The sequence below is a fragment of the Capricornis sumatraensis genome, chromosome 8 (assembly GCF_032405125.1).
Source record: "Capricornis sumatraensis isolate serow.1 chromosome 8, serow.2, whole genome shotgun sequence".
Taxonomy (NCBI): Eukaryota; Metazoa; Chordata; class Mammalia; order Artiodactyla; family Bovidae; genus Capricornis; species Capricornis sumatraensis.
The window spans coordinates 2535676-2563635 of NC_091076.1; the positions used below are offsets into that span (position 1 = coordinate 2535676).

Consider the following 27960-nt stretch of genomic DNA (forward strand, 5'->3'; position numbering starts at 1 on the left):
GAGCTTAGGAGAAGGAGCCAAGGAAACTCAGGCAAGTCAGAAGCCTTGCAGGTGCAGCATACGTGGGCATCCGCCCTGCCCTGCCACCCAGAGACGTGCTATGAGGGGCTTGGGACGGGCAGGCCTCCTGGTGAGAGTGCTGGACCAGGTTGGGGTGTGAGATCCTGGGCAAGGTTTGTAGCCTCTCTGAGCTTTGGGTGGTCATGTTTTAAATCTGTGTGATGGCATAGTCTCCCAGGGCTGTTAGAGTAAGATTATAAAAAGCACCCGGCAGGAAGCATGTGCTCGATAAATCTTGACTCTTGTGGACTCCTGTGCCAGTGAACACACAGCAACCCAGCCAACGGGGACCCGCTAATCTACGGTCAGATAAGAATTCCCATCATGACTCGTGTTTTTTCTTAAAAGCAAGAATGTAGGGACTTCCCAGGTGGTCCAATAGTTGGGACTTCTTAACGCAGGGGGTGCAGGTTCGACATCTGATCGGGAACTAAGATCCCACATACCTTGTGGCCAAAAAATCAAAAACATAAAACAGAAGTAATATTGTAAGAAATTCAAAAAAGACTTTAGAAACGGTCCACATTAAAAAAAAAAAAACTTAAAATATCCCCCACAAATGTATAATAAAATTAAACCAACATTCTATCTTTTCCTGATGAACCCCACAAAATTTCTATTTGACAAATAAGTGTTGCTCTCATGTCACTGGCGAATGTGAAAAGGTGGATCTTCAGACCACAAGAAAGCTCCCTTAGCTTCTCCTTTCTCAAAGACAAAGACATTAGGCCCTGGCATTCTGCCCACCTTGACCCTCCCAGTGTCCCCCACGGACACCAGCCGGGGGTCCCAACTTCTGCATTTTACTTGTCTCAGGCCCCTTGGAGAATCGGAGAAGCCCTCAAGCCGGCTCCTTGAGACGATGCGGAAGGGTGCCCGACTCACGGACTCCACAGTGTCAGGAGTCCTCAAGCCACAGGCTTGTGCCACGACTGAGCCGCAGAGGCCCAGCATCTCCTCTCAGGTGCCCCTTCCCTCAATGCCTGCCCTCGCCCAGCCTTTGGGCTCCTCATCACACCCTCGAGGTCCGCCCCAGGGCCACGGGGCAGGTGTCTACTCAGCTGGCAAACCCTCTTCAGGTCATCCAGCTGGGACACCGTGCAGGATGGGAATGCTCCCTTCCCGCTGAACACAGCTGACACGGCCACGCCAGGACAATTCACCCCCTTCATGGAATCGAGCCCCCGCACCCGCCCCCGCACCCGCCCCCACCCCCACAGCACCTTCTCCAGATGCCACGTGCCACTCTGCTGACCCCTCAGGAGGCTGCAGGGTCCAGCACCAGGGGGTGAGCATCCTCAGTCCTGCTCTTTCCCAGCCATGGGGCCCAGGATACACCCTGAGCCTTGGCCCCGCCTCGGTCCACGTCCCCTCAGACAGCAGGTTGTGCTGGGGACCATAGAGGGTTGAATGTGTCCCCTGCCCAGAGATGCTGAAGTCGTCCCAGGACCCGGACCATCACCGCATTTGGAAACTGCGTCCTCCTCCATGACAGTCAAGCTGGGATCACTAGGGTGGGCCCTCACCCCACAGGACTGGACTCCCCATAAAGAGGGGAAACCAGACAGGGCCTGGCACAGGGAGAAGGTCTCCAAGGATGAAGATGGAGACAGGGTGCTTCTCCAGCCAAGGCACCTCGCGGACTCCAGAGACCACCAGGAGCGGGGAGAGGCCGCCCCAGATTCTGCCTGGAGCCCTCGGCAGGACCGGACCCCGCCCACAACGTGATCTGAGACTTCCAGCCTCCAGGAAGGACCATGTGGTTCTTGCTGTTTAGTCGCTAAGTCGTCTTTGACTCTCTGAGACCCCATAGGCTGCAGCACGCCAGGGCTCCCTGTCCATCACCAACTCCCGGAGTTCACTCAAACTCATGTCCATTGAGTCAGTGATGCCATCCAGCCATCTCATCCTCTGTTGTCCCCTTGTCCTCCTGCCTTCAGTCTTTCCCAGCATCAGGGTCTTTTCCAATAAGTCAGTTCTTCGCATCAGGTGCACAAAGTATTGGAGTTTCAGCTTCAGCATCAGTGCTTCCAATGAACACCCAGGACTGATCTCCTTTAGAATGGACTGGTTGGATCTCCTTGCAGTCCAAGGGACTCTCAAGAGTCTTCTCCAACACCACAATCAAAAGCATCAATTCTTCAGTGCTCAGCTTTCTTTGGACTTCCCTGGTGGCTCAGACGGTAAAGCGTCTGTCTATGATATGGGAGACCCAGGTTCAATTCCTGGGTTGGGAAGATCCCATGGAGAAGGAAATGGCAATCCACTCCAGTACTCTTGCCTGGAAAATCCCATGGACAGAGGAGCCTGATAGGCTACAGTCCATGGGGTCGCGAAGAGTCAGACACAACTGAGCGACTTCACGTTCATGTTCAGCTTTCTTTATAGTCCAACTCTCATATCCATACATGACTACTGGAAAAACCATAGCTTTGACTGGACGGACTTTTGCTGGCAAAGTCTCTGCTTTTTAATACACTGTCTAGGTTGGTCATAACTTTTCTTCCAAGGAGCAATGTCGTTTAATTTCATGGCTGCAGTCACCATCTGCAGTGATTTTGGAGCACCCCAAAATAAAAGTCTGTCACTGTTTCCATTGTTTCCCCATCTATTTGCCAAGAAGTGATGGGACCAGATGCCATGATCTTCGTTTTCTGAATGTTGAGCTTTAAGCCAACTATTTCACTCTCCTCTTTCACTTTCATCAAGAGGCTCTGTAGTTCTTTGCTTTCTGCTCTAAGGGTGGTGTCATCTGCGTATCTGAGGTTATTGATATTTCTCCTGGCAACCTTGATTCCAGCTTGTGCTTCTTCCAGCCTAGCGTTTCTCATGATGTACTCTGCATATAAATTAAATAAGCAGGGTGACAATATACAGCCTTAACATATTCCTTTTCCTATTTGGAACCAATCTGTTGTTCCATGTCCAGTTCTAACTGTTGCTTCCACACCTGCATACAGGTTTCTCAGGAGGCAGGTCAGGTGGTCTGGTATTCCTGTCTCTTTCAGAATATTCCAGTTTGTTGTGATCCACACAGTCAAAGGCTTTGGCATAGTCAATAATTAGAAGTGGTTGTTTTTCTGATATTCTCTTGCCTTTTCAGTGATCCAACAGATGTTGGCAATTTGCCCTCTGTTTCCTCTGCCTTTCCTAAATCCAGCTTGAACATCTGGAAGTTCACGGTTCATGCACTGTTGAAGCCTGGCTTAGACAATTTTGAACATTACTTTGCTAGTGTGTGAGATGAGTGCAATTGTGTGGTAGTTTGAGCACTCTTTGGCATTGCCTTTCTTTGGGATTGGAATGAAAACTGACCTTTTCCTGTCCTGTGCCACTGCTGAGTTTTCCAAATTTGCTGGAATATTGAGTGCAGCACTTTCACAGCATCATCTTTTAGGATGTGAAATAGCTCAACTGGAATTCCATTACCTCCACTAGCTTTGTTCATAGTGATGCTTCCTAAGGCCCACTTGACTTCACATTCCAGGATGTCTGGCTCTAGATGAGTGATCACACCATTGTGATTATCTGGGTCGTGAAGATCTTTTTTGTACAGTTCTTCTGTGTATTCTTGCCACCTCTTCTTAATATCTTCTGCTTCTGTTAGGTCCATACCATTTCTGTCCTTTATTGTGCCCATCTTTATATCAAAATTTCCCTTGGTATCTCTAATTTTCTTGAAGACATCTCTAGTCTTTCCCATTCTATTGTTTTCCTCTATTTCTTTGCATTGAGCACTGAGGAAGGCTTTCTTATCTCTCCTTGCTATTCTTTGGAACTTAGCATTCAAATGGGTATATCTTTCCTTTTCTCCTTTGTCTTTCACTTTTTTTCACAGCTATTTGTAAGCCTCCTCAGACAACCATTTTGCCTTTCTGCATTTCTTTTCCTTGGGATGGTCTTGATCACTGTGTCTTATACAATGTCACCAACCTGTGTCCATAATTCTTCAGGCACTCTGTCTATCAGATCTAATCCCTTGAATCTATTTGTCACTTCCACTGTATAATTATAAGGGATTTGATTTAGGTCATACCTGAATGGTCTAGTGGTTTTCCCTACTTTCTTCAGTTTAAGTCTGAATTTGGCCATAAGGAGCTCATGATCTGAGCCATGGTCACCTCCTGGTCTTGTTTTTGGTGACTCTATAGAGCTTTTTCATCTTTGGCTGCAAAGAATATAAACAATCTGATTTCGTTATTGACCATCTGGTGATGTCCATGTGTAGAGCCCTCTCTTGTGTTGTTGGAAGAGGGTGTTTGCTATGAACAGTGCGTTCTCTTGGCAAAACTCTATTAGCCTTTGCCCTGCTTCATTCTGTACTCCAAGGCCAAATTTGCCTGTTACTTCAGGTGTTTCTTGACTGCCTACTTTTGCATTCCAGTCCCCTATAATGAAAAGGACAGCTTTTTGTGTGTTAGTTCTAGAAGGTCTTGTTGGTCTTCATACAACCGTTCAACTTCAGCTTCTTCAGCATTACTGGTCGGGGCACAGACTTGGATTACTATGATATTGAATGTTTGCCTTGGAAACGAACAGAGAGATCATTCTGTTGTTTTTGAGATTGTACCCAAGTACTACATTTCAGACTCTTGTTGACTATGAGGGCTACTCCATTTCTTCTAAGGGACTCTTGCCCACAGTAGTAGATATAGTGGTCATCTGAGTTAAATTCACCCATTCCAGTCCATTTTAGTTCGCTGATTCCTAAAATGTCGACGTTCACTCTTGCCACCTCCTGTTTGACCACTTCCAATTTGCCTTGATTCATGGACCTAACATCCCAGGTTCCTGAGCGAAAGGGCTCTTTACAGCATCGGACTTTCCTTCCATCACCAGGCACATCCACAACTGGGTGTTGTTTTCGCTTTGGCTCCTTCTCTTCACTCTTGCTGGAGTTACTTCTCCCACTGATCTCCAGTAGCATATTGGGCACCTACTGACCTGGGGAGTTCATCTTTCAGTGTCCTATCTTTCTGCCTTCTCATACTATTCATGGGGTTCTCAAGGAAAGAATACTGAAGTGGTTTGCCATTCCCTTCTCCAGTGGACCATGTTTTGTCAGAACTCTCCACCACGACCCATCCATCTCGGGTGGCGGTACACGGCATGTCTCCTAGTTTCACTGAGTTAGACAAGGCTGTGGTCCATGTGACCAGATTGGTTAGTTTTCTGTGCTTGTGGTTTCCAGTCTGTCTGCCCTCTGATGGAGAAGGACAAGAGGCTTATGGAAGCTTCCTGATGGGAGAGACTGACTGAGGGGGAAACTGGGTCTTGTTCTGATGGGCGAGGCTATGCTCAGTAAACCTTTAATCCAATTTTCTGTTGATGGGCAGGGCTGTGTTCCCTCCCTGTTATCTGACCTGAGACCATGGACTGCAGCATGACAGGCTTCCCTGTCCCTCACCAACTCCCGGAGCTTCTCAAACTCATGTCCATCACATCGGTGATCCCACCCAACCATCTCTTCCTCTGTTGTCCCCTTCTCCTCATGCCTTCAATCTTTCCCAGCATCAGGGTCTTTCCCAGTGAGTCAGTTCTTCATATCAGGTGGCCAAAGTATTAGAGTTTCAGCTTCAGCATCAGTCCTTGCAATGAATATTCAAGGCTGACTTCCTTTAGGATGGACTGATTGGATCTCCTTGCTGTTCAAGGGACGCTAAAGAGTCTTCTCCAGCACCACAGTTTGAAAGCATCAGTTCTCCCAAACTCTCTTCTTTTTATGGTCCAACACTCACATCTGTAGTAACTCCTGGAAACATCAGAGCTTTTACTACACTGACCTTTGTTGCCAAAGTGACGTGTCTGCTTTTTAGTATGCTGTCTAGGTCAGCTTTTCCTCCAAGGAGCAAGCGTCTTTTATTTTCAGGCTGCTGCCACTGTCCACAGTGATAGTGGAGCCCAGGAAAACAAAGTCTGTCCCTGTTTCCACTGTTTCCCCATCTATTTGCCATGAAATGATGGGACCAGATGCCATGATCTTAGTTTTCTGAATGTTGAGTTTTAAGCCAACTTTTTCACTCTCCTCCATCACCCTCAACAAGAGGCTTTTTAGTTCCTCTTCACTTTCTGGCACTAGAGTGGTGTCGTCTGCATGTCTAAGGTTGTTCATATCTGTCCCTGAACTCTTGATTTCACCGTGTGATTCTTCCGGTCCAGCATTTCACATGATGTTAAACTCTGCACAGAAGTCAAATAGGCAGGGGGACACTATAGAGCCTTCACATAGCTCTTTCCCAATTTTCAAACCATCTGTTGTCCCATGTCCAGTTCTAACTGTTGCTTTGGCCCTGCATACAGGTTTCTCAGGAGGCAGCTCAGGCGGTCTGGTATTCCCATGCAGGACCACGAGACACTTCAATGTGTGTTTGAACACCCACACCCTGCCCGGGTGTGGGGTGGTTACAGCAGCCCAGGAGACTGAGGCGGGAACTCGGCAGGAGCCTCCCACACAGGCCTGCCTCAGCGAGTGCTCCGCTGCATGGCGGGGCCCTGGTTCACACTCACCGGACGGTCCGCGCACCTGCTTCTAGCCGTCAACTGAGGTGGATGGCTCCGCCTGGCCCGGTGGTCCTGGGGGCCTCGAGCATTCGGGTCTGGTCTCCTGGCTCCCCTGGCGCTGCTAGACTTCCGTTGGCCACCTGCAGCGCCTCAGCACCTCCAGGGACTGCGGAGGTCGGCCGGGCTGAGTTCCCCACCGACTCTTGGCTGGTGTCCTCACCCGGGACTAGTGGGCCCATCTTGAGGTCGTTGGACTGACTGGCTCCTGGGGACTAAAGGATAAAGACATTCCTTCTGGTGACAGGAGCCTGCAGGCCAAGCCCTTCTCAAGCCACTTTTGGGAACAAATGTACTGTCTGACAGGTAAGCGAGCGTGTGCAATTTTAGAAAGGAACACTGCCGGGGGTCAGGTTCCTCTCTGCCACCAGCTTCTGGGGGGTCCCAGGTCAACCTATGGGGGAGCTGGATGGTGGCCCCCAAAGATACATTCACATCCTTATCCCTAGAACTTGGGAGAGGGCCTATGTAGAAATAGTGTCTGTGCAGCCGAGGTTCCACTGCATAAGACTGGTACCTGTATTCCGAGACCAGCGTCCTTACAAGGAGAGACTCAGAGACACAGGCTCACAGCGGGAGAGGCCGAGGGAAGATGGCCGGAAGTAGAGCGATCACCCACCAACCGAGGAGCGACAGGCATGTTCAGCCCCTACTAGGAGCAGCAAGGAAGAACCCTCCCCCAGAGCACCAGGGGACCACCCCGGCAACCCGTGATTTCAGATTTCTGGCTTCCAGAACTGTGGGAACAGTAAGTGCTGCATGTTTTAAGTCCCCCTCTATCGGGATCTGTCTGCAGCCCCAGGCACCCACAGGACACCCCCGTCCCCTTTGCTTCAGCAGAATTCAAGTCATCCAGAACAGATGTTCCAGGGCCCAGACTCCACCACACAGGCCACGTGTGGACGCAGGTGGGAAGGCCTGGGGCTGCCCCGCCCACCCTGGGATGTCTCCTGGGGCTCCCCTGGACAAATCCCCGGGCAATACTTACAGAGCCACTTAGCTTATTCCGACTTCCTGCAGATCAAAAAGGAGAGAGAAATGAAAACAAATCATATTAACTATTATAGTGACATCTGTGAGCGAGAGGAAGTACTTTAAATTTGCAATAAAGTGTATTTACAGTTACAGCAAAAAAAAAAAGTTGATTGGAACACCTGTGCAGCTGGGAAAACAGGAGGGGAAGACACTCACTCATAAGCCTCCCCAGCAGGCAGGGCTGCTTCCCCCAGGACCCCCTTGGCTGGAGCAGCACCAGTTTCTCCCTGCTTCCAGGCCCAGGGTGCCCGGGACACCCTGTGTCCAGCAGCTGACCTAGGATTCTGGCCTCAAGCCCTGTGTGTTGGGAGGCACAGAGCAGGTGGCTCTGAGCTCACACACATGAGGCCCCAAGCTAGAATGTGAACTGATCTGTATTTTATAGCAGAGGCTCCTGCTTGGTAACACCAACCCCACACCCCTTCTCTGAGCTCCTGATGGTCTTGTTGATCTAGCTTCCTCCAGGTCAACACGACTCGGACCAACCTGTTCTTCTTCTGCAGACAACAAAAGCAGCAATGATGATGACGATGAGCACGATGGCGACGACGGCGACGATAATGGTAATGCAAACCTCCACACTCACACCCAGGCAGGCCCATGACGATCCCGGGTGTCCTGGAAGGAGGCAACACAGAAGATGTGGTCCAGGGTCAGGCACCCTTTCCTCACCCGAGTGATCTACTATCTCAGGAGTGGGGTCAGCACCGATGCGCTCCAAACCCCCACAGGATCCTTCTCTGTCGCTGACGGTCGCCACGACCTCCCCAGCGGGAGGCAGCCAGGCTCATCCTTCCTGCTCACATGGAACCCTGGGCTCAGAGGCCGTGGGGTTTCTCACTCTGGTCCCTCGAAGCAGCAGCAGGGCTGACCTGCCAGCAGGGGAGCAACAGGCCCTGTGTTCTGGGATGCGGCTCAGGGGAGAGTTGGGGCAGCTGCAGATACACCCCTGGGCCAGCAGGGGCAGAGCCTGGAGGAGACTGGGGGGGCGGATGGCCCATCTTCCCAGCACCCGGGCTGGGCCGCGCTGGCCCAAGGGGCAGGGTAGGGCCAGCCCCGGGGAGATGCGTGGCAGGAGCACCGGGGTGTCTCCTCACTCTGCTGAGCTCCCAGCACCCACAGGAGCTGCGGGCACACAGACACTGGGCACAGCACAGGCCCGTCAGAGCTGGGGACGCTCGGCCACCCTGATGTGATGTGTCACCAAGGACCGAGCAGGAAGGAGCACGTCGTCCACGCAGCCCCCTCACTCTGCTTAAAGGCTTTCCTTTATTCTCAGAGCAGCCCTTCCTCATTCTGCCTTAGTTCTGGTGTTAGGACAGCCTTTAAAAGCGTTTGCAGGTTACAGAGGGAACCTACCTCAAGACAATGATGGCCACTGCAAAACTCACAGCAAACATCACACCCACTGTGAAAAGACGAACGCGTTTCCTCTAAGATCAGGAACACACAAGGATACCCACTCTCACCGCTAGTAGTCAACCTCGTCTTAGAAGTCCTCACCACAGCAAACAGAGAAGAAAAAGAAATAAATGGAATCCAAATTGGAGAAGAGGTGAAACGGTCCTTGTTTGCAGAGGACATGGCACTAAACACAGAAAACCCTAAAGATGCTGCAGAAAACTACTAGAGCTCATCAACGAATCTGGTAACGTTGCAGGAGACAAAATCAATACACTGAAATCTCTTGCATTCCCACATACCTACAATGGAAGAGTAGGAAAAGAAATCAAGGAAACAATCCCATTTACCACCACATTAAAAAGAATACAATACCGAGGAATAAACCTACCTAAGGAGGCAAAAGATCTATCCTCTGGAAACTACAATATCCTGAGGAAAGAAATAGAAGATGACAAAACCAGATGGAGAGATATCCCATGTTCTTGGATCGGAAGAGCGAACATTGTGAACACAACTGTCTTACTCAAAGCCATCTACAAACTCAATGCAAGCCCTATCAAATTATCAATGGCAGTTTTCACAGAATCAGGACAAAAAAAGTCTACAATTTGTATGGAAACACAGAAGACCCCAAATTGCCAAAGCAATCGTGAGAAAGAAAAATGGAGCTGGAGGAATCAGGGTCCCTGAGTTAGACTATACTAAAAAGCTACAGTCATCAAAACAGTATGGCACTCACACAAAAATGGAAACAAAGACCAATGGAGCAGCACAGAAAGTCCAGAGAAAAACCCAGGCACCTATGGTCACCTAGTTCAGTTCAGTTCAGTTCAGTCGCTCAGTCGTATCCAACTCTTTGCAACCCCATAAATCACGCCAGGCCTCCCTGTCCATCACCAACTCCCAGAGTTCACTCAGATTCACTTCCATTCCTCTGACCAAAAGGGCAAAAATACACAGTAGAGAAAAGACAATCTCTCTAAGAAAGGGTGAAGGGAAAACTGGACAGTTGAACATAAAAGAACGAAAACAGAACACTCTGTAACACTGTACATAACAATAAACTCAAAATGGATTAAAGACCTAAATGTAAGGCTGAGTGCTATGAAATTCTTATGGGAAAACATAGGCAGAGGAGGCGTTGATAAACATCCCAGAAAGATCTTTTCTGATCCACCTCCTAGGATAATAAAAAGAACAACAAACAAATGGGACCTCGTTAAACGTAAAAGCTTTTCACAGCAAAGGAAACTGTAGGCAAAATGAAAAAGCAGCTTCAGAACCAAAGACAATATTTGCAAAGGAAGTAACAGACGAGGGATTACTCTCCAAAATATACAAACAGCTTATGCAGTCTGCACCAAAAAAACAAACAAACCAATCCAAAAATGGCTGGAAGATCTAAACAGACATTTCTCGGTGGAAGACATACAGATGGCTAAAAGGAGAAAAGGTAAGATATAAGCATCTGAATGCAGAATTCCAAAGAATAGCAAGAAGAGATAAGAAAGCCTTCTTCAGTGATCAATGCAAAGAAATCGAGGAAAACAACAGAACTGGAAGGACTAGAGATCTCCTCAAGGAAATTAGAGATACCAAGGGAACATTTCATGCAAAGATGGGCTCGATAAAGGACAGAAATGTAGGTACCTAACAGAAGCAGAAGATATTAAGAAGAGGTGGCAAGAATACACAGAAGAACTGTACAGAAAAGATCTTCACAACCCAGATAATGATGATGGTGTGATAACTCATCTAGAACCAGACATCTTGGAATGTGAAGTCAAGCGGGCCTTAGAAAGCATCACTACAAACAAAGCTAGTGGAGGTGATGGAATTCCAGTTGAGCTATTTCAAATCCTGAAAGATGATGCTGAGAAAGTGCTGCACTCAATATGCCAGCAAATTTGGAAAACTCAGCAGTGGCCACAGGCCTGGAAAAGGTCAGTTTTCATTCCAATCCCAAAGAAAGGCAACGCCAAAGGATGCTCAAACTACCACACAGTTGCACTCATCTCACATGCTAGTAAAGTAATGCTCAAAATTCTCCAAGCCAGGCTTCAGCAATATGTGAACCGTGAACTCCCTGATGTTCAAGCTGGTTTTAGAAAAGGCAGAGGAAATAGAGATCAAATTGCCATCATCCGCTGGATCATGGAAAAAGCCAAGAGAGTTCCAGAAAAACATCTATTTCTGCTTTATTGACTATGGCAAAGCCTTTGACTGTGTGGATTACAATAAACTGTGGAAAATTCTGAAAGAGATGGGAATACCAGACCACCTAACCTGCCTCTTGAGAAATCTGTATGCAGGTCAGGAAGCTACAGTTAGAACCGGACATGGAACAACAGACTGGTTCCAAATAGGAAAAGGAGTCCGTCAAGGCTGTATATTGTCACCCTGCTTATTTAACTTATATGCAGAGTACATCATGAGAAACGCTGGACTGGAAGAAACACAAGCTGAAATCAAGATTGCCAGGAGAAATATCAATAACCTCAGATATGCAGATGACACCACCCTTATGGCAGAAAGTGAAGAGGAGCTAAAAAGCCTCTTGATGAAAGTGAAGGAGGAGAGTGAAAACGTTGGCTTAAAGCTCAACATTCAGAAAACGAAGATCATGGCATCCGGTCCCATCACTTCATGGGAAATAGATGGGGAAACAGGGGAAACAGTGTCAGACTTTATGTTTTGGGGGCTCCAAAATCACTGCAGATGGTGACTGCAGCCATGAAATTAAAAGACGCTTACTCCTTGGAAGAAAAGTTATGACCAACCTAGATAGCATACTGAAAAGCAGAGACATTACTTTGCCGACTAAGGTCCGTCTAGTCAACGCTATGGTTTTTCCTGTGGTCACGTATGGATGTGAGAGTTGGACTGTGAAGAAGACTGAGTGCCGAAGAATTGATGGTTTTGAACTGTGGTGTTGGAGAAGACTCTCGAGAGTCCCTTGGACTGCAAGGAGATCCAACCAGTCCATTCTGAAGGAGATCAGTCCTGGGTGTTCTTTGGAAGGAATGATGCTAACGCTGAAACTTCAGTACTTTGGCCACCTCGTGCAAAGAGTTGACTCATTGGAAAAGACCCTGATGCTGGAAGGGATTGGGGGCAGGAGGAGAAGGGGACGACAGAGGATGAGATGGCTGGATGGCATCACAGACTCGATGGACATGAGTCTGAGTGAACTCCGGGAGTTGGTGATGGACAGGGAGGCCTGGCGTGCTGCGATTCATGGGGTCGCAAAGAGTCGGACACCACTGAGCGACTGAACTGAACTGAACTGAACTGAAAAGGTACACGAAAAGACGCTCGACATCACTAATTAGTAGAGAAATACAAATCAAAACTACAGTCAACTATCATTTCTCACCATTCAGAATGGTCATCACCAAAAACTCTACAAACAATAAATGCTGCAGAGGGCATGGCAAACGGGAATCTGCCTACGCTCGTCTTGGGGATACATATCCGCGGATACAGCCACTGTGGAAAACAGTGTAGAGGTTCCTTAAAAAACTATGAAGAGAACTCTCATATGATCCAGTAATCCCATTTCTGGACACATATCCAGAGAAAACTCTTACTTTGGAAAGATACATACACCCCAATGCTCATAGCATGACTATTCACAATAGCCGAGTCATGAAGGCAACATAAGTGTCCATCAGCAGGCGCCTGGATAAAGAACATGGGGCACATGCTTAAAATGGAATATTACTCAGCGACTAAAAAGAACAAAATAATGCTATTTACAGGAATACAGATGGACCGAGACTGTCATACTGCGTGAAGTCAGTCAGACAGAGAGGGAGGAGTATTGTATGACATCCCTTATTTATGGAATCTAAAAAATGATACAAACAAACCTATTTACAATAGAGAAACAGACTCACAGAATGAATTTATGGTTGCTGGGGGATGGGGGATAAGACAGAAGAGAAGGGATAGTTCGGGAGTCTGGGAGCAACGTGTATACACTGCTAAAATTTAAAATGGAACCAACAGGTCCTACTGAAAGCATAGAGAAATGTGCTCAATATTACACGGCAGCCTGGATGGGAGGGGACTTTGGGAGAGAATCTGTTAGTCACTCAGTCGTGTCCACCTTTTTGTGACCCCATGGACTGTAGCCCATCAGGTTCCTCTGTCCACAGAATTCTCCAGGCAAGGATACTGGAGTGGGATGCCATTTCCTTCTCCACTGGGAGACAATGGATGCATGTATATGTATAGCTGAGTCCCTTTGCTGTCCACCTGAAACTGTAATGCCAACAAAGGTCCGTCTAGTCAGAGCTGTGGCTTTTCCAGTGGTCATGTACAGATGTGAGAGTTGGACCATAAAGAAAGCTGTGCACTGAAGAATTGATGCTTCTGAACTGTGCTGTTGGAGAAGACTCTTGAGAGTCCCCTGGTCTGAAAGGAGAGCCAACCAGTCCATCCTAAAGGAAATCAGTCCTGAATAGTCACTGGAAGGACTGATGCTGACGCTGAAGCTCCCAAAACTTTAGCTACCTGATGCGAAGAACTGACTCCGCAGAAAAGACCCTGATGCTGGGAAAGATTGAAGGCAGGAGGAGAAGGGGACAACAAACAATCAGATGGTTGGATGGCATCACCGACTCAATGGACATGAGTTTGAGCAAGCTCTGGGAGATGGTGATGGACAGGGAGGCCTGGCGTGATGCAGTCCATGGGGTTGCAAAGAGTCGGTCAGTCCAATAAAAAGTAACGCACTTTAAGAAATTAAGGAGCTTATTTTAAAATGTAAACGTATATGCTGAGTCCAAGGATGGTCTGATGACCTTGGGGAAGGAGATAAGGGGGACTCCGGCTCCAAGGAGAAGGCCAGCGGGAAGGCGGCATGGACCCTGGAACAGAGACGCCCGGTGGCCACTGTGCTCTCTACGACCCGGTAACACTCAGGGCGGGGAAGAGACTGGATTCAAAGCACGATGCGGTGTCGTCCGTGTGTGCAATGGGGAAAACCCCTCACACCACACAGACACCACTGCGGTCCTGCACAGTGATAAAGAGAAGCTTCTGGCAGGTCATGAGACAGGACACCTTCTCCAGCTGAGCAAAGGTTTCTCCCTCAGGACAGGAAGAGCACCAATCCTGGCAGAAAACAGCCACAAACCTGACCTTGTTAGAAGGAAGGACCTTTGTCCACAAGAGGCCCAGACACCCGACACAAAGAGCTTGTGTCCCACGTTTACAAATAATTATCAGTGTTTCCAGATAAGCATCTAAAATGAGAAAATAAAAACCCAGATAGCCAACATAAAAATGGGCAAGACTTCAGCAGAGACCTGGATGAACCCAGAGATGATCACACAAAGTGACGTCAGCGAGACAAATACCCCGTGAGAGCACGTATCCAAGGAATCCAAAATATGGCACAAGTGAGCTCACTGTGGAAACAAAGGCAGAGCCACAGATTCAAACACGAACTTACGGCCACCAAAGAGGCAGTGGTGGGAGAAGCGTCAACTAGGGGTCAGAGGTGAGCAGACACACCTCACCGTGCACAAAGCAGAGAGCAGCAAGGCCCCACTGTGCAGCTAAGGAACGGTATTTAGGGTCCTGCGATAATAACCATAGTGGAAAGGGATATGAAACAGGATGTGTATGTGTATACTTGCTGCTGTTCAGTCGCTCAGTCGTGTCCAAATCTTCAGACCTGTGGACTGCAGCGCGCCAGGCTTCCCTGTCCTTCACCATCTCCTGGAGCTTGCTCAAACTCGTGTCCATCGAGTCGCTGATGCCATCCAGCCATCTCGTCCTCTGTCCTCCCCTTGTTCTCCTGCCCTCAATTCTTCCCAGCATCAGGGTCTTTTCCAAGGGGTCAGGTCTTCTCATCAGGTGGCCAAAGTATTGGGGCTTCACCTTCAGCATCAGTCCTTCCAATGAATATTCAGGACTGATTTCCTTTAGGATTGACTGGTTGGATCTCCTTGCAGACCAGGGGACTCTCAAGAGTCTTCTCCAACACCACAGTTCAAAAGCATCAATTCTTCGGCTCAGCCTTCTTTACAGTCTAACTTTCACATCCATATTTGACTATTAGAAAAACCACAGCTTTGACTATATACGTGTAGTATATATGTGTAGCTTCCCAGGTGGTGCTGAGTGAGTGGAAGTCGCTGGGTTGTGTCCAACTATACACTATAAACTCCATGGCATTCTCTAGGCCAGGATACTGGAGTCGGTAGCCTTTCCCTTCTCCAGCGGATCTTCCTGACCCAGGAATGGAAGCGAGGTCCCCTGCATTGCAGGCAGATTCTTTACCAGCTGAGCCGTGAGGAAGCAGGTGGCACTAGGGGTGAAGAACCCGCCTGCCAGTGCAGGGGATGGAAGAGACGTGGGTTCCGTCCCTCGGTTGGGAAGAGGAGGGCATGGCAACCCACTACAATATTCCTCCCTGGGAGAATCCCATGGACAGAGTCGCCTGACAAGCCACAGTCCATGGGGTCGCCGAGTCGGACGCGACTGAAGCGACTTAGCATACACACATGTACATGTCTGTGTGTCTGTGTGTGTATACCTGAACCACTTTACACCAATGTAAATCAGCAAGACTTCAATTTAAAAAAAGAAAAGGAAAACAGTCTTGCACAGATTTGCACAGATACTCAGTAGTCGAGCATCAACTCTGCTGGGGGCGTGCACCCAGCTCACATTCCTAAGTCCCATCTGAGGCCGCACCAAGCAGGGAAGCAGCCGGGTGTTGGGATGTCAGGAAGGACAAGTCTCACAGAGCGGTCAGGCCCTTCCACCTGCTACCTGGTCAGCCTGCTGGGCCCAGACTGAGCCCACACGCCCAGAACTCAAGGGACAAGGACAGGGAAGCCATAACTGGTCCACAAGGATTCTGTTCACTCAAAACAGGAGTCTACGATGACCCATGGCCCACAGCCCACTTTTATGAATAAAGTTTCCTGACACACAGCCAGCACCTCTGATCACAGCCTCTGGCTTCTTTCATTACAGCAGCAGAGATGAGTTCCGACAACAGGGACTTTGGGACCCTCAGAGCCTCAACCTTTGGCCTTTACGGATTTAAGGGATGGAATCGGGCCCTTACCTGACTGTGGATTTAAGGCACAAATTGTATTGCTTGTGGCATTGCAGGGTTGAAGGATGGCACCGTTTTCACACCTGAGAGAATAAAGAAATTCTGAGCATCATTTCCCCTCGCTCGGGCCGGCCCAGACAATGTTACTCAACACCCACCAGTCAGGGGTTAGAGGGACCAACCCAACCTCCTCGGCAGGCCCATGAGAAGTGTGGCATGTGCCGGGATGTATGGGCCACACTGGATCAATGAGAATAAAACTTAGGAATCTCTGATAGATGGGGGAAGTGCCCCCGTCTCTGTCCCCGGATAGAGCTGTGTGTGTGGCCACGAGGACTGGACCTGACGTGGCCGTACCTCTGCCGGGAGGGAAAGCAGCCTGAGATGAAGCTCCTGGAGAAGGGGACAAGCCAGAGCTGATCACCCCAGACCTGGAGGGTGTCCTTGCTCTGGACCTGGCAGGTTCCTGAGCCAACAGTGCAAGCTGGTCTGAGTGGTATTTAAGAATCTACAGATGCAGGTGATTTTGCAAGTGGCTTTACCACTGTGTCTTCTTCAAAGTCTGCTCCAAATCTAAGCACACCGGAAACCACAGAAGGCAACCGGATGTGGAAACAGGGTCTCTGCAGATGTAATCCTTTAGGAGGAGGTCACACCGGATCAGGGTGGGCCTCAGTCAGTGAGCAGCGTCCTCACAAGAGGGAAGATGTATGCAGAGAGAGAGAAGCCATGTGAAGACGCTGAGAGAGCGCACGGGAGACCATCCCTGGAAGGCGGAAGCAGAGACTGAAGCGAAGCGTCCACAAGCCGAGGAGCCAAGGAGTGCCGGCAAAGCTGCGGAAGCGTGAGATTCCTCCCGAGAGCCCACGGAGGGAGCCTGGCCCTGCGGACACCTTGATTCCGACTTCTGGTCTCCAGAACTGTGAAAGGATACATTTTTCTTGTTTTTCAAAAGCCTCCGGTCGCGGTGCTTTGTAACATCAGGGGCAGAAAACACTCACTGGCCATCCCACCTGGGCCGGGCCAGGGGGCGCCCCCCTGCCTACAGCTCTCCTCCCCTTGACGTCCCGCGGCTCCACCCTCTGTCCCGCCCTCCCTGCCTCCGCTCTAGGGCTCTGTCTCCTGCTGCCTCTCTGTCCCTGTGAGCCCATCACTGCACACGTGTTGGGGTGCTCTCCGCCACTGCTGGGGCCCAGGCCTGCAATACGACCCCGCAGGCCACAGCGGGGCTCACAGTCACACATGAATGAGGGAATGAAAGGAGGGAGAAATGGGTGAGCAATGACTCCAGTTCACCCCTACATGGAAACTTGCAGGTGACTCGTCTGCCTTAATCCTCAGGGCTCCTCAGTGGGGCTGGTGTTACCATTAGCCCCATTACACAGATGGGAAAACAGAGGCTCCGGCCAGGGAGTGGCTGAGTAAGTGACCCACAACCAAACAGGTGAGGGGAGAAGAGAACGCCCGCCCAGGCCTGCTGGCCGGCCCCCACCGCTGGGTGGCACCTTGTACACCGCAAGCAGTTCTTTATGCAGTCCACGGAGTCACAGTAGAACTTGCCCGGCTGGCACTGGCACTCCTGGTCGCTGGTCGTGGAGCAGTGCTTCACCACTTCCTGATCTGCTGGAAGCGGGCCGAGGGTCAGTCACCAGGGCCTGGACTCTGTCCTGCCCCCCGGCCACGTCCAGGTCCAGTCACAGGCTCAGCACGTGCACCCACCTCCAGACGTCCCCCCTGCCGTCTGGGTGTCTGAGGAGGAGCTGCGGGTGCCCTGGCAATCTGGGCTGGGGGCAGAGGGCCACCTGCTCAGATACACTCTAGATCAACCTGTCTGCTCATTTCCCCAGGAAGATCACAACAGCCCTACTCGGTGTGGACCGAGAACGGTCTCTCCCAGCATCGCTGGGGGGTTTCGCCCTTCCAGCTGCGAAGGTCTGGGTCCCGGGACTGCACCCACATCTCACGTCTATGCGGCTGTTTCCACGGGGCCAACTCTCTGCCCCCACGTGAATGTCACTCCGCCTCACTGTCTCTGCTCAGAGCCGAATACGAGGGGCAGCTAGGGTGCTATCTTGCTTTTCATCTTCCAGGAAAGAAAGAAGCTGTTCCAGCAGGTGTGAGCACAGCAAGGTCATGACAACTCCTGCTGGGGTGCTTTACCTTTTTATTTGATTTATGCGTTTGTTTCTGGCTGGGCGGCTCTTGCCCCCTGTATGCCCACTCTCTCTAGTTGCGGCGAGCGGGCGCTACTCTTTGTTGTGGCTTCTCATTGTGGTGACTTCTCTTCCTGCAGGGCATGGGCCTAGGGGGTGTGGGCACAGTGGTTGTGGCCCACGGGCGCAGCTGCTCTGTGGCACGCATGATCTTGGAAAAGCTGGGGATGAACCTGTGTGCCCTGCATCAGCAGGTGATTCTTAACCGCTGGACCGCCAGGGGAGTCTCATATCTTTACCTCTTAAAAGTAAAAACCGTATCAGCTTAAAGTCTATGGCAAGATGAACTGATTTACACATTGATACACTGAAATTTTCATTGGGAATGCATAAAATCTAAGCACCATTCCAGGAAAACCTGATCCTTATACAACACCAAATGAGTTCCCTGGTGGTCCAGTGGTTAGGACTGGAAGCTTTCACTTCCAGGGCCCAAGTTCAACTCCTGGTCGGGAACTAAGATGTTGCAAGCCACACAGCATGGCCCCAACGAAAGAAAAACAAAACCCTGAGCCTTCTGGTTTACTACATTGTGGTATTTCTCTCTGTATTTATATTTCATTAAAGGTGGTTTTTTCACATATATATTTATACATGTTTTGCTAGATTTATTCCAATTTTTTTTTTTTTTTTGCCAATGCAAGTGGTATTTTTGAATTACACTTCAAGGGTGGTGGAGGGGAGGCTGAAGAGGAAGGGGACATAAACATACACTTAGCTGATTTACATTTTTGTGCGGCAGAATCTAACTCAACATTGCAAAGCAATTACACTCCAATTAAAGATAAATAAAATGGAAAATTACCTATTTAAACAATGTCATCGATACACAGAGATAGAAGAACTTCTGTGTACCGTACTGATGCTCAGCAAGTCTGAAAGCCTAATGACCTGCAGCTGCTTCTTTAGGCACCACACACACTCCCTGATGAGGGCTCCCCCCGCACTCCTCTGGGACTACTCATTGCCCCTGGGGAGGTTCCCATGAGCTGGGTCAACGGCGCACGTGAGCCGGACTGCCACCCCTTACCCTCTCGGCACTGGGCACATGGCACGCATTGAGGCTCTTCGCTGAGATGAGGTCTGAAAGTTACAGACTCGCACTGTGAGCAGGCTCCGATGTGGTGGTCCTGGTCTATGTGTGTGCTGATGTAGTAGCCTGCATGAGATGGGACACAGAAGGGTGGTGGGGACCCCACCCAGTCTCTGAGGCCTCAGCTGGAGGAGGTCTTGAGGCACCTGGAGACCAGACCCCCCGCACAGTACCCCCACCCACCCTGGCCTCCTGGGAACAGCTGGTCTGATCCCAGGCCACAGGTGTCCGTCCCAGAGACCAGGGGCCCAAATCACCCCCCAGCTTTTACCGATGCCCTGCAGCGCCTGGGCGCTGGAGCAAGGCCACAAGACTTCAAGTCAGACCAACGGCGTCCCTTTGTTCCCTACACGTGGTTCCTGCAGGTGTGCGTGAATGCAGAGATCTGTGTGTATGAACGTCTGTAGTGTGTGTACAGGTGGGTGGGCTAGGGAGTGTGGGGAGGGTACAGGGCTATGGGTCCAGGTACCAGGTGCTTGGGCTCTGAGCTACGGGCCCCTGGAAGGCATAGGTTCCTGGACGAGATACATGGTGTGTGCAGGTGTGTGCGGGGAGGGGGGATGCCCGTGGTGAGGGGACAGCTGCCCCTCACAGAGGGGGCTGGGAAGGGACTTCGCTGATCACATGGGTGTGTGTCTGTGTGTCTGGACGGGGTTCAGGGTGCTGGTGGCTGCCAAGGACAGACTCTCCCCCGCCCCAGACAGCCAGGTTCTCCCCGCAGGCTGCCCCCAGCTCTGCTCAAAGGGTCTCCGACCTCCCCTCTCCCAAGCAGGAAGTCTTCCCTGCAAAGCTCTGGAAATCGCCCCAGACTCACCAGCCGGGCAGACTCTGCTGCAGGAAAGGTTGCCTAGGACCTCATATTCGCCTGGGTTACAAAAGGTCTTCCCCGTTGCCATCATCACCTTCAATGAGAGAGGGGACACGGGCATTTTCAGAAGATTTTCTCCCTCCTGATGGGAGCAGACACTGACACCCCCGGGTGCGGCCTCCCTTGGGAGGGGACGTCGGCGGGCAGGCTCAGGTCGGGGACTTTCCTCGGGCTCCCTGCTGCTCCACTCGCAGTACGGAGCAGGGCTGTGTGGGGAACACGCTCTTTCACCCCAAATGCGTGTGGATCTGCTGACACCTCCGTGGCTGACGTCTGTTCCCTGTGCCTGGTCAGAAGTAGACCCTTTGTGGTCGTGATCCTTTGGAGTTTCGTGAGTCTTTGATTTTCTTCTAGCATACAATTCCTGTTCTCAGCAGCTGCACATAGACTTTGTCAAGAGAGGCCACTGTCTGTGTGTTGGGAACAGGGATCTGAGCATCTGTGTCTGAATGTGTACACAGGAGCCCGTCAATCACAAGGTCCCAGGAACTGCACATCCGTACCATTTCCTATCCTGCTCGACTTCTTGGCTTTGAGGTGTATTGAGCTCTCGTACCACGTCTATGGACTCCAGATTCCGTCATGAGATCACATCATTCTCCGCTTTCTGTATTCTGAGGAGCTCCTGTTCATATACGGTTTCATGTTTATTTCTGAAGGACAGTTCAGCCTCAGCTGTTCGCTGAATTCTGTGTTTTTGAACTTGCCTACATGTTGAAATGTGTTCGTTACCACAACGTTGAGAGCCCTGATGCCTTCCTGGACGTACACAGGAGGGCAGGAGTCCCTCCTCAACACATCCTGGAAACACAGGTCCAGTTGGGTCCACCCAGGGCTGCTGCCTTCCCCTGCCAGCTCTCAGCGTAAAGTATAGCCTTTCGGCACCTGGTTTTCATGTCTTTGGTTGGTGATCTTGACATTTAAAATGGTCCCCTCGGGTCCAAAGGTTAAGGCTTTGCGTTTCCACTACATGGGGGGGCACATGTACTATCCCTGGCCGAGGAACTGAGATCAAGCACGCCGTGTGCCTCGGCAAAAAAGGAAGAAAAGCAAGGTCTCCTAGCTAGTCTCACTTGGTGTTCTGAAGGACAGAAGGCTGCGATGTGTCTACATTTGTAGAAAAAAGGCATCTTAAAGAAACTTCATACAGGCAGGCCATACAGTGCCACTGGCCGTGAGTTCCCAGTTAGTGAATTAAGTATATATTAAGTCAGGTGTCTTTAAATAGAAACACATGTAAAGAGAGATTATATATTGACAGGTTGGTGGAGGACAAACAGATGGATGTGAGACTTGGACCATAAAGAAGAATTGATCCTGTCACATTGTGGGGCTGGTTGAAGACTCTTGAGAAGCCCTTGGACAGGAAAGAGATAAACCAGTCCATCCTACTGAAAATCAACCCTGACTACCCTTTGGAAGGACTGTTGTTGAAGCTTAAGCTCCAATACTTTGGCCCCCTGACGGGAAGGGCTGATTCACTGGAAAAGATCCTGATGTTGGGAAAGATGGAGGGCAGGAGGAGAAGGGGACGACAGAGGATGAGATGGTTGGATGGCATCACCGACTCAACGGACATGAGTTTGAGCAAGCTCAGGGAGATAGTGAAGGACAGGGAGGCCTGGTGTGCTGCAGTCCATGGGGTTGCAAAGACTTGGACACGACTTAGCGCCTGAACAACAACAATGAATGAAACTACTGAAACCACAAGCAAGGGTAGCGGATCAGTGGGTACAGGGGGAAGAAATGAATACGGGTGTTTCTTTTTACCTACAGTTTTGCCTATAGATTTGTGTTTACAAGTTAAACAAAATGGGATAAATCCCTACAATGGACTATTATGGATGAGCCTTGAAAAACATGAATGGCTCTTGAAATTCTTATGCTAAGTAAAAGAAGTCAGTCATAAAGCTCGCGCATTATATGACTGCATTCGCATGAGACATTTAGAATCGGGACACTAGGAACCAGAGACGGAGTAGACTGGCGGCTGCTCAGGGCGAGGGGAGAAGGGGAGGTGTGGAGGGGAGAAGGGGAGGTGTGCTCGGTCGCTCAGTTGCGTGGGGCTCTCTGCGACCCCAAGGACTGTAGCCCGCCAGGCTCCTCTGTCCATGGGACTCTCCAGGCAAGAATGCTGGAGAGGGTTGCCATGGCCTTCTCCAGGGATCTTCCCAACCCAGGGATCGAACTGAGGTTTCCCTCATTGCAGGCAGATTCTTTACCTTCTGAGCCACCAGGGAAACAAAATGGGGAGACAGAGGTTGATTTAAAAAAAGGGATTTCTTTTTGAGGGGAAAAATGTTCTAAAATAGACTGTGGTGATGGTTACACAGACCATGAAAATACTAACAACAAAAAAAGACCTATTTAAAGGGGTGAAATCGTATGGCGTGTGCATTACTTTTCACATACTTTCATCTCGCGAGCTGCTTGGGGCCGCCTTGGGGCCTCCCTGCAGCGCGCGGGCTTTCTCCGGCCGCTGCCCGTGGCGGCTGCTCTCTGGCTGCAGTGCACGCTCGTCCCGCTGCAGCAGCATCTCTCCTTGCCGAGCACAGGCTCTGGAGCTCGGGCTCAGTAACGTGGCGCTCAGGCTGAGCTTCCCTGTGGCACGTGGAGCCTCCCAAGCTCAGGGATCGAACAGGCGTCCCCTGCATTGCAAGGTGGACCCTTAACCACTGCACCGCCAGGGAAGCCCTGATATGTGAATTATTTCTCAAGAAAGCTGCTTTTTTAAAGTTAAATAGAAAAGGATAAAGAGAGGCTTAGGCAAGACTCCAACTCTACTCAAGGTCTTCAGTGGGACACTGGGAAAAATCTGAAGGTGGTCTGCAGACCCACCAACACCAGTTCCCCGCCCCCTCCCATTTTCAGCAAAAGTATCACAAGGCGCTCAAAGAAACAGGAGAGCATGGGCTACTCAGAGGAAAAAACAAACCTGATAGAAACCATTCCTGAGCAAGACCAGACGGCAGAGTTACTAAGCAAAACTCTGAAGCGACTGTCTTAAAGATGTTAAAGTGCTAAAGGAACAGGGACAAAGTCAGCAGAATAATACAGGAACAAGACAAGATCAGTAAAGACAGAGGAAACTGGGAAGGAAGCTAACAAGAAAACCTGGAGAGAGACAGCGCAGCAGCTGAGACGGACAGTTCACTCCAAAGGATATGTGAGCAGGCAAAAGACAGGGTCAGAGAACATGAAGGCAAGACATTTGATAACCGAAAGAAATAAAGACTTAAAAACTAAACACCACTTAGAGTACTTACAGCACCCTGTCGGGGGAGCTCACACATGAGCCGTGAGGCCCCAGGAGGAGGAGGGAGGGAGAAAAAGGGGGCAGGGAGATTATTACAAGAAATAATGGCCTGCTGCTGCTGCTAAGTCACTTCTGTCGTGTTCGACTCTGTGCGACCCCATAGATGGCAGCCCACCAGGCTCCCCCGTCCCTGGGATTCTCCAAGCAAGAACACTGGAGTGGGTTGCCATTTCCTTCTCCAATGCAGGAAAGTGAAAAGTGAAAGTGAGGTCGCTCAGTTGTGTCTGACTTTTAGCGACCCCATGGACTGCAGCCTACCAGGCTCCTCCGTCCATAGCATTTTCCAGGCAAGAGTACTGGAGTGGGGTGCCATCGCCTTCTCCGAAATAAGGGCCTAAAACATCCTAAATTTGATATAGGATATAAATCTAAGAGGCTAATCAAACTCTCAGTAGGATGCATCCAAAGAGAGTCACATTGAAACATATAATCAAACTGTCCAAAGACAAAGAAAATTTTGAAATCAGCAAGACAGAAATGATAGGAATCCTCAATCAGATTACTAGATGTCCCACCAGACACCACGGATTCAAGGTGGCAGTATGCTTGATACATTCAAGATGCTAAAAAAACGAAACAAAAACACTGTTCCCTGGAATTCTATGTCCAGCAACACTGGGAGTTTGCTGATATGCAGCCTGCCCTGGAAGAAATGTTAAAGTGAGTCTGGCTGAAACAAAAGGACACCACACAGTAAGTCAAGGCCACACGAAAAGAAAAAGGGTAAACACCGAGATATTATGAAAGGCAGTGTTATAATATTGCTGTGTTCAACATTTATTTCCCACACAATTTTTTTTTTGGTGACCCTCATCGTTCCTTGGTGTATGTGCATGCCCAGCTCTCTGCAACCCTATGGACTGCAGCCCACCAGGCTCCTCTGTCCTTGGGATTTCCAGGCAAGAATACTGGAGCAGGTTGCTGTTTCCTCCTCCAAGGGTTCTTCCTGACCCAGAGATCGAACCCAAGTCATCTCTGGCACTGGCAGGCAGATTCTTTACCACTGAAACACCTGGGAAGCCCCACTTTCCAACACATTTTAAAGGCAAATGCATAAAACAATTATTCGTCTGTTTTATGCACAGAACATAAATATGTCATTTTGTGACATCAAAAAATTGTTAGCAATGAAAAATAAATTTAGCAAAATTACAGGGTACAAAACCAACACAAGAAATTAAATACATTTCAATACACTGACAGGGAACAATTAAGAGAAATGAAGAAACTTAATCCATTTCCTATAGCATGAAAATAAATAAAACAGTGAAAAGTGAACAGAAGCAAGGTGAGAGATGGAAACAGAGAAGGATAGACAGTCCTTAAAGAAACCGTGAATAAGTGTAAGGACGCCCTGTGCTCAGTGGCTGGAAGACTTCACATTGTGTAGATGTCAGCACCATGCCACCTGATTGACAGATTCAACAGAATCCCTTTCAAAATCCCAATGAATGTTTTTTGCACAAAGGAAAATCCACACAGAAATTCATATGGAGTCTCAAGGGACCCACAGTAGCCAAAAGGGTCTTGAAAAAAAAGAACAAAGTTAGAGAACTTACACTTCTTGATTTTGAAACTTACTGCAAAGATACAATAATCAAAACAGTTGGCTAGTTGCTAAGTCATGTCCGACTCCGTGACCCCATGGACTGTAGCCCACCAGGCTCCTCTGTCCATGGGATTTACCAGGCAAGGATACTGGAGTGGGTTTCCATTTAGATACTTGCATAAGACAAATATCTGGAATAGAACAGAGTCCGAAACAAGCCCTCACATATGTGGTCAAGTGATTTTTGACAAGAGTGCCAAGAACATTTCATGGGGAAAGAACAGTCTTTAGAGGAAATGGTATTGAGAAAACCAGACACCTGTGTGCAAACAAATGGAGTTAGACCCTTGTTATTGTTCACTTGCTCAGTCAGGTCCGACTCTCTGTGACCCCATGGACTGCAGCACGCCAGGCTTCCCTGTCCTTCACCATCTTCTGGAGCTTGCTCGAATTCATGTCCATTGAGTCAGTGATGCGACCCCATGGACTATACATCCCATGGAATTCTCCAACCCAGAATACTGGAGTGGGTAGTCTTTCCCTTCTCCAGGGGATCCTCCCAACTCAAGGATCAAACCCAGGTCTCCCACACTGCAGGCAGATTCTTTACCAGCTGAGCCACAAGGGGGGCACAATCAAACATAAAATTTTTAAATAAAAGATCTCACTATAAACACTGCTGGAAGAAAACCTGGGAGAAAACAGGAAGCTAAAAGCACAGGCATAGAGGACAAACTGATCCACTGGGTTTCATCAAAATAGAAAATTTCTACAGAAGATACGGTTAGGAGAGTGACGAGACCAGCCACAAATTCGGACAAAACCTTCAAAAGGGTATATCTGACCAAAGCTTTATATCCAAAGCACATGAAGAGTACTTAAAACTGAACAACCAGGAAAAAAAAAAAAACTTAAGAAAATGAGCAAAAGATTAAAACAGATACTTCACCAAGAAAGATTTATCACTGGCCAATGGGCAGAAGAAAAGGCACCGAAGCACCTCCCCTGGGGCCAGAGCACAATGAAGTCGGCGGAAGACGCAAGCTAGGGCTTTTAAACTTCCGCTCCCTGTGCAGAGGTCCTGACTAGTCTGGTTTCCACTGCCTCAGCGCCGCTCCACCGCAAACCGTGCGCTCACCCCCGCCGGGCTCCGCCCCACACCAGCGCTCCCTTCTCAGCGCTCCCTTCTCCTCCAGCTCCCCCGTTCCCATCTCCACCGGGCTCCCCTCCCCACCAGGGCCCCCTTCTCCTCCAGCACCTCCGTTCCCATCTCCGCTGGGCTCCCCCCCCACCAGGGCCCCCTTCTCCTCCAGCTCCCCCCGTTCCCATCTCCGCCGGCTTCCCCCCGCCCCCCACCAGCGCTCCCTTCTCCTCCAGCTCCCCCCGTTCCCATCTCTGCTGCGTTCACCAACACCCCACCAGCGCTCCCTGCTTCTCCAACACCCCCGTTCCCATCTCCGCCGGGCTCCCCCGCAGCGCACCCTTCTCCAGCGCCCCCCGTTCCCCGCTCCGCCGGTCTCCTCGGCGCCCGTTCGTCGCCCACCGCCCCGCGCCCATTCGCCGGCCCCCACCCCGCCCCGCCCTTTCTCCGCCAGCCCCCTCAGCGCTCCCCGGCAGGCAGAGCGGGTACAGCAGGCTGGACACCCATGGGGCTCAGAATGGGGAAGATTCCCCGCTGGGCATCTGGGTGCGGGGTGTTACCGGTTTCCTTTCTGATGAAACTCACGCTTAATCCAAGTTTTTCCTCTAGGGTCCCCCTGCCGGTGCCAGCCTCACTGGGGCGCGCGCCCCGGCACAGCGTCCCCCCCGGATCCGCGGGTCCTCCCACCCCGAGCCCAGCAGCCCAGGCCCCGGGCCCCGCCCTTGCCGTCCCACCTGATTCATGAGCAGTATCAATAACACCACAGCGTGCACGAGCAAGAACACACCGCGCATCCAGACCATGGCAACGCTGCGGAGGACCGGGCGGCGACCCATTTAAGGCAGACCTGAGCACCGCCCCCTCCGGAGGGTGACGCCGCCGCCGCCCAATCGCGAGCGGGCTTCCGGCTCGCGGAGTCCTGGAGAACCGCCCTTTCGGCTTCTCGCGAAGCCCAGCGAAAGCGACGCGGGGGTGGGATGAGGGGCGCCGGGGCGGGGCGAAGGACTGTCAAGAATATCGGCCCTGCGCTTCCCTGACCGCGCCGCCAACCCACTTTTGCACGCCCCGGGAGCCCAGGCCCCAGCCCTAAGCCCAGCCGAGGAGGTCCCCGCGGCGCGCGCGCCCTCGGGCCCAGATGCCCCAGCGGCTCTGGCGAGGGATCGGAAGCTGCTGCAAACGTCGCTTCTGTCTCCCCTCCCTCCTCGACCCCCCGGATCCTCTGAGCTGCTGGTTAGAGCCACGTGGGTGGGATGTCCTGCAATGGATGAGAGGATTCAAGGGGGTGAGAGAGACCCTTCCTTCCTGCGGAGAGCAGGATGGAGCCCACCACATCAACAGGGGGCATCAGGCCCCTTCACTCCTGCACCTCCTCCAGCGTCCCCCACCCCCGCCTAGAATCCCATGCTCCAGGAGGGGCCGGCCAGCTCTTGAGTCTCTGAGCCCTGAACAGACCTGGATCGCGTCTGCTAGAAAGTCTTTCTACTAGAAGTTGCTCTCACTCCCCCTAAGCGGTGACAAGGTGAGGGGACAGGCACCATGTAAGTTCCTCCTGCGGCTCTGGGGAAGCTAGAGGGCAGGGTGTGGCCCTGAGTCCGGGCCCTCCTAAGTTTCCACCCTCCCTGACCGCCATTCCATCCTCTTC

General features: G+C 50.6%; 1 protein-coding gene across 1 annotated transcript in view; it reads right to left on the bottom strand.

Moving 5' to 3' along the window:
• The window catches only part of LOC138082878 (tumor necrosis factor receptor superfamily member 26-like), a 28105-nt gene extending 984 nt beyond the window's left edge, over positions 1–27121 (bottom strand). The window contains exons 1-8 of the mRNA XM_068976302.1: positions 27053–27121; positions 20259–20346; positions 19382–19510; positions 17644–17758; positions 16148–16221; positions 8140–8271; positions 7607–7632; positions 6568–6833 (exon numbers count right to left, since the gene is read on the bottom strand). Of these exons, the coding sequence (XP_068832403.1) occupies positions 6597–6833; positions 7607–7632; positions 8140–8271; positions 16148–16221; positions 17644–17758; positions 19382–19510; positions 20259–20346; positions 27053–27121 (870 nt within the window). The 3' untranslated portion in view covers positions 6568–6596. The remainder of the gene's footprint in view (positions 1–6567; positions 6834–7606; positions 7633–8139; positions 8272–16147; positions 16222–17643; positions 17759–19381; positions 19511–20258; positions 20347–27052) is intronic.
• Between the last annotated feature and the right edge of the window lie 839 nt (positions 27122–27960).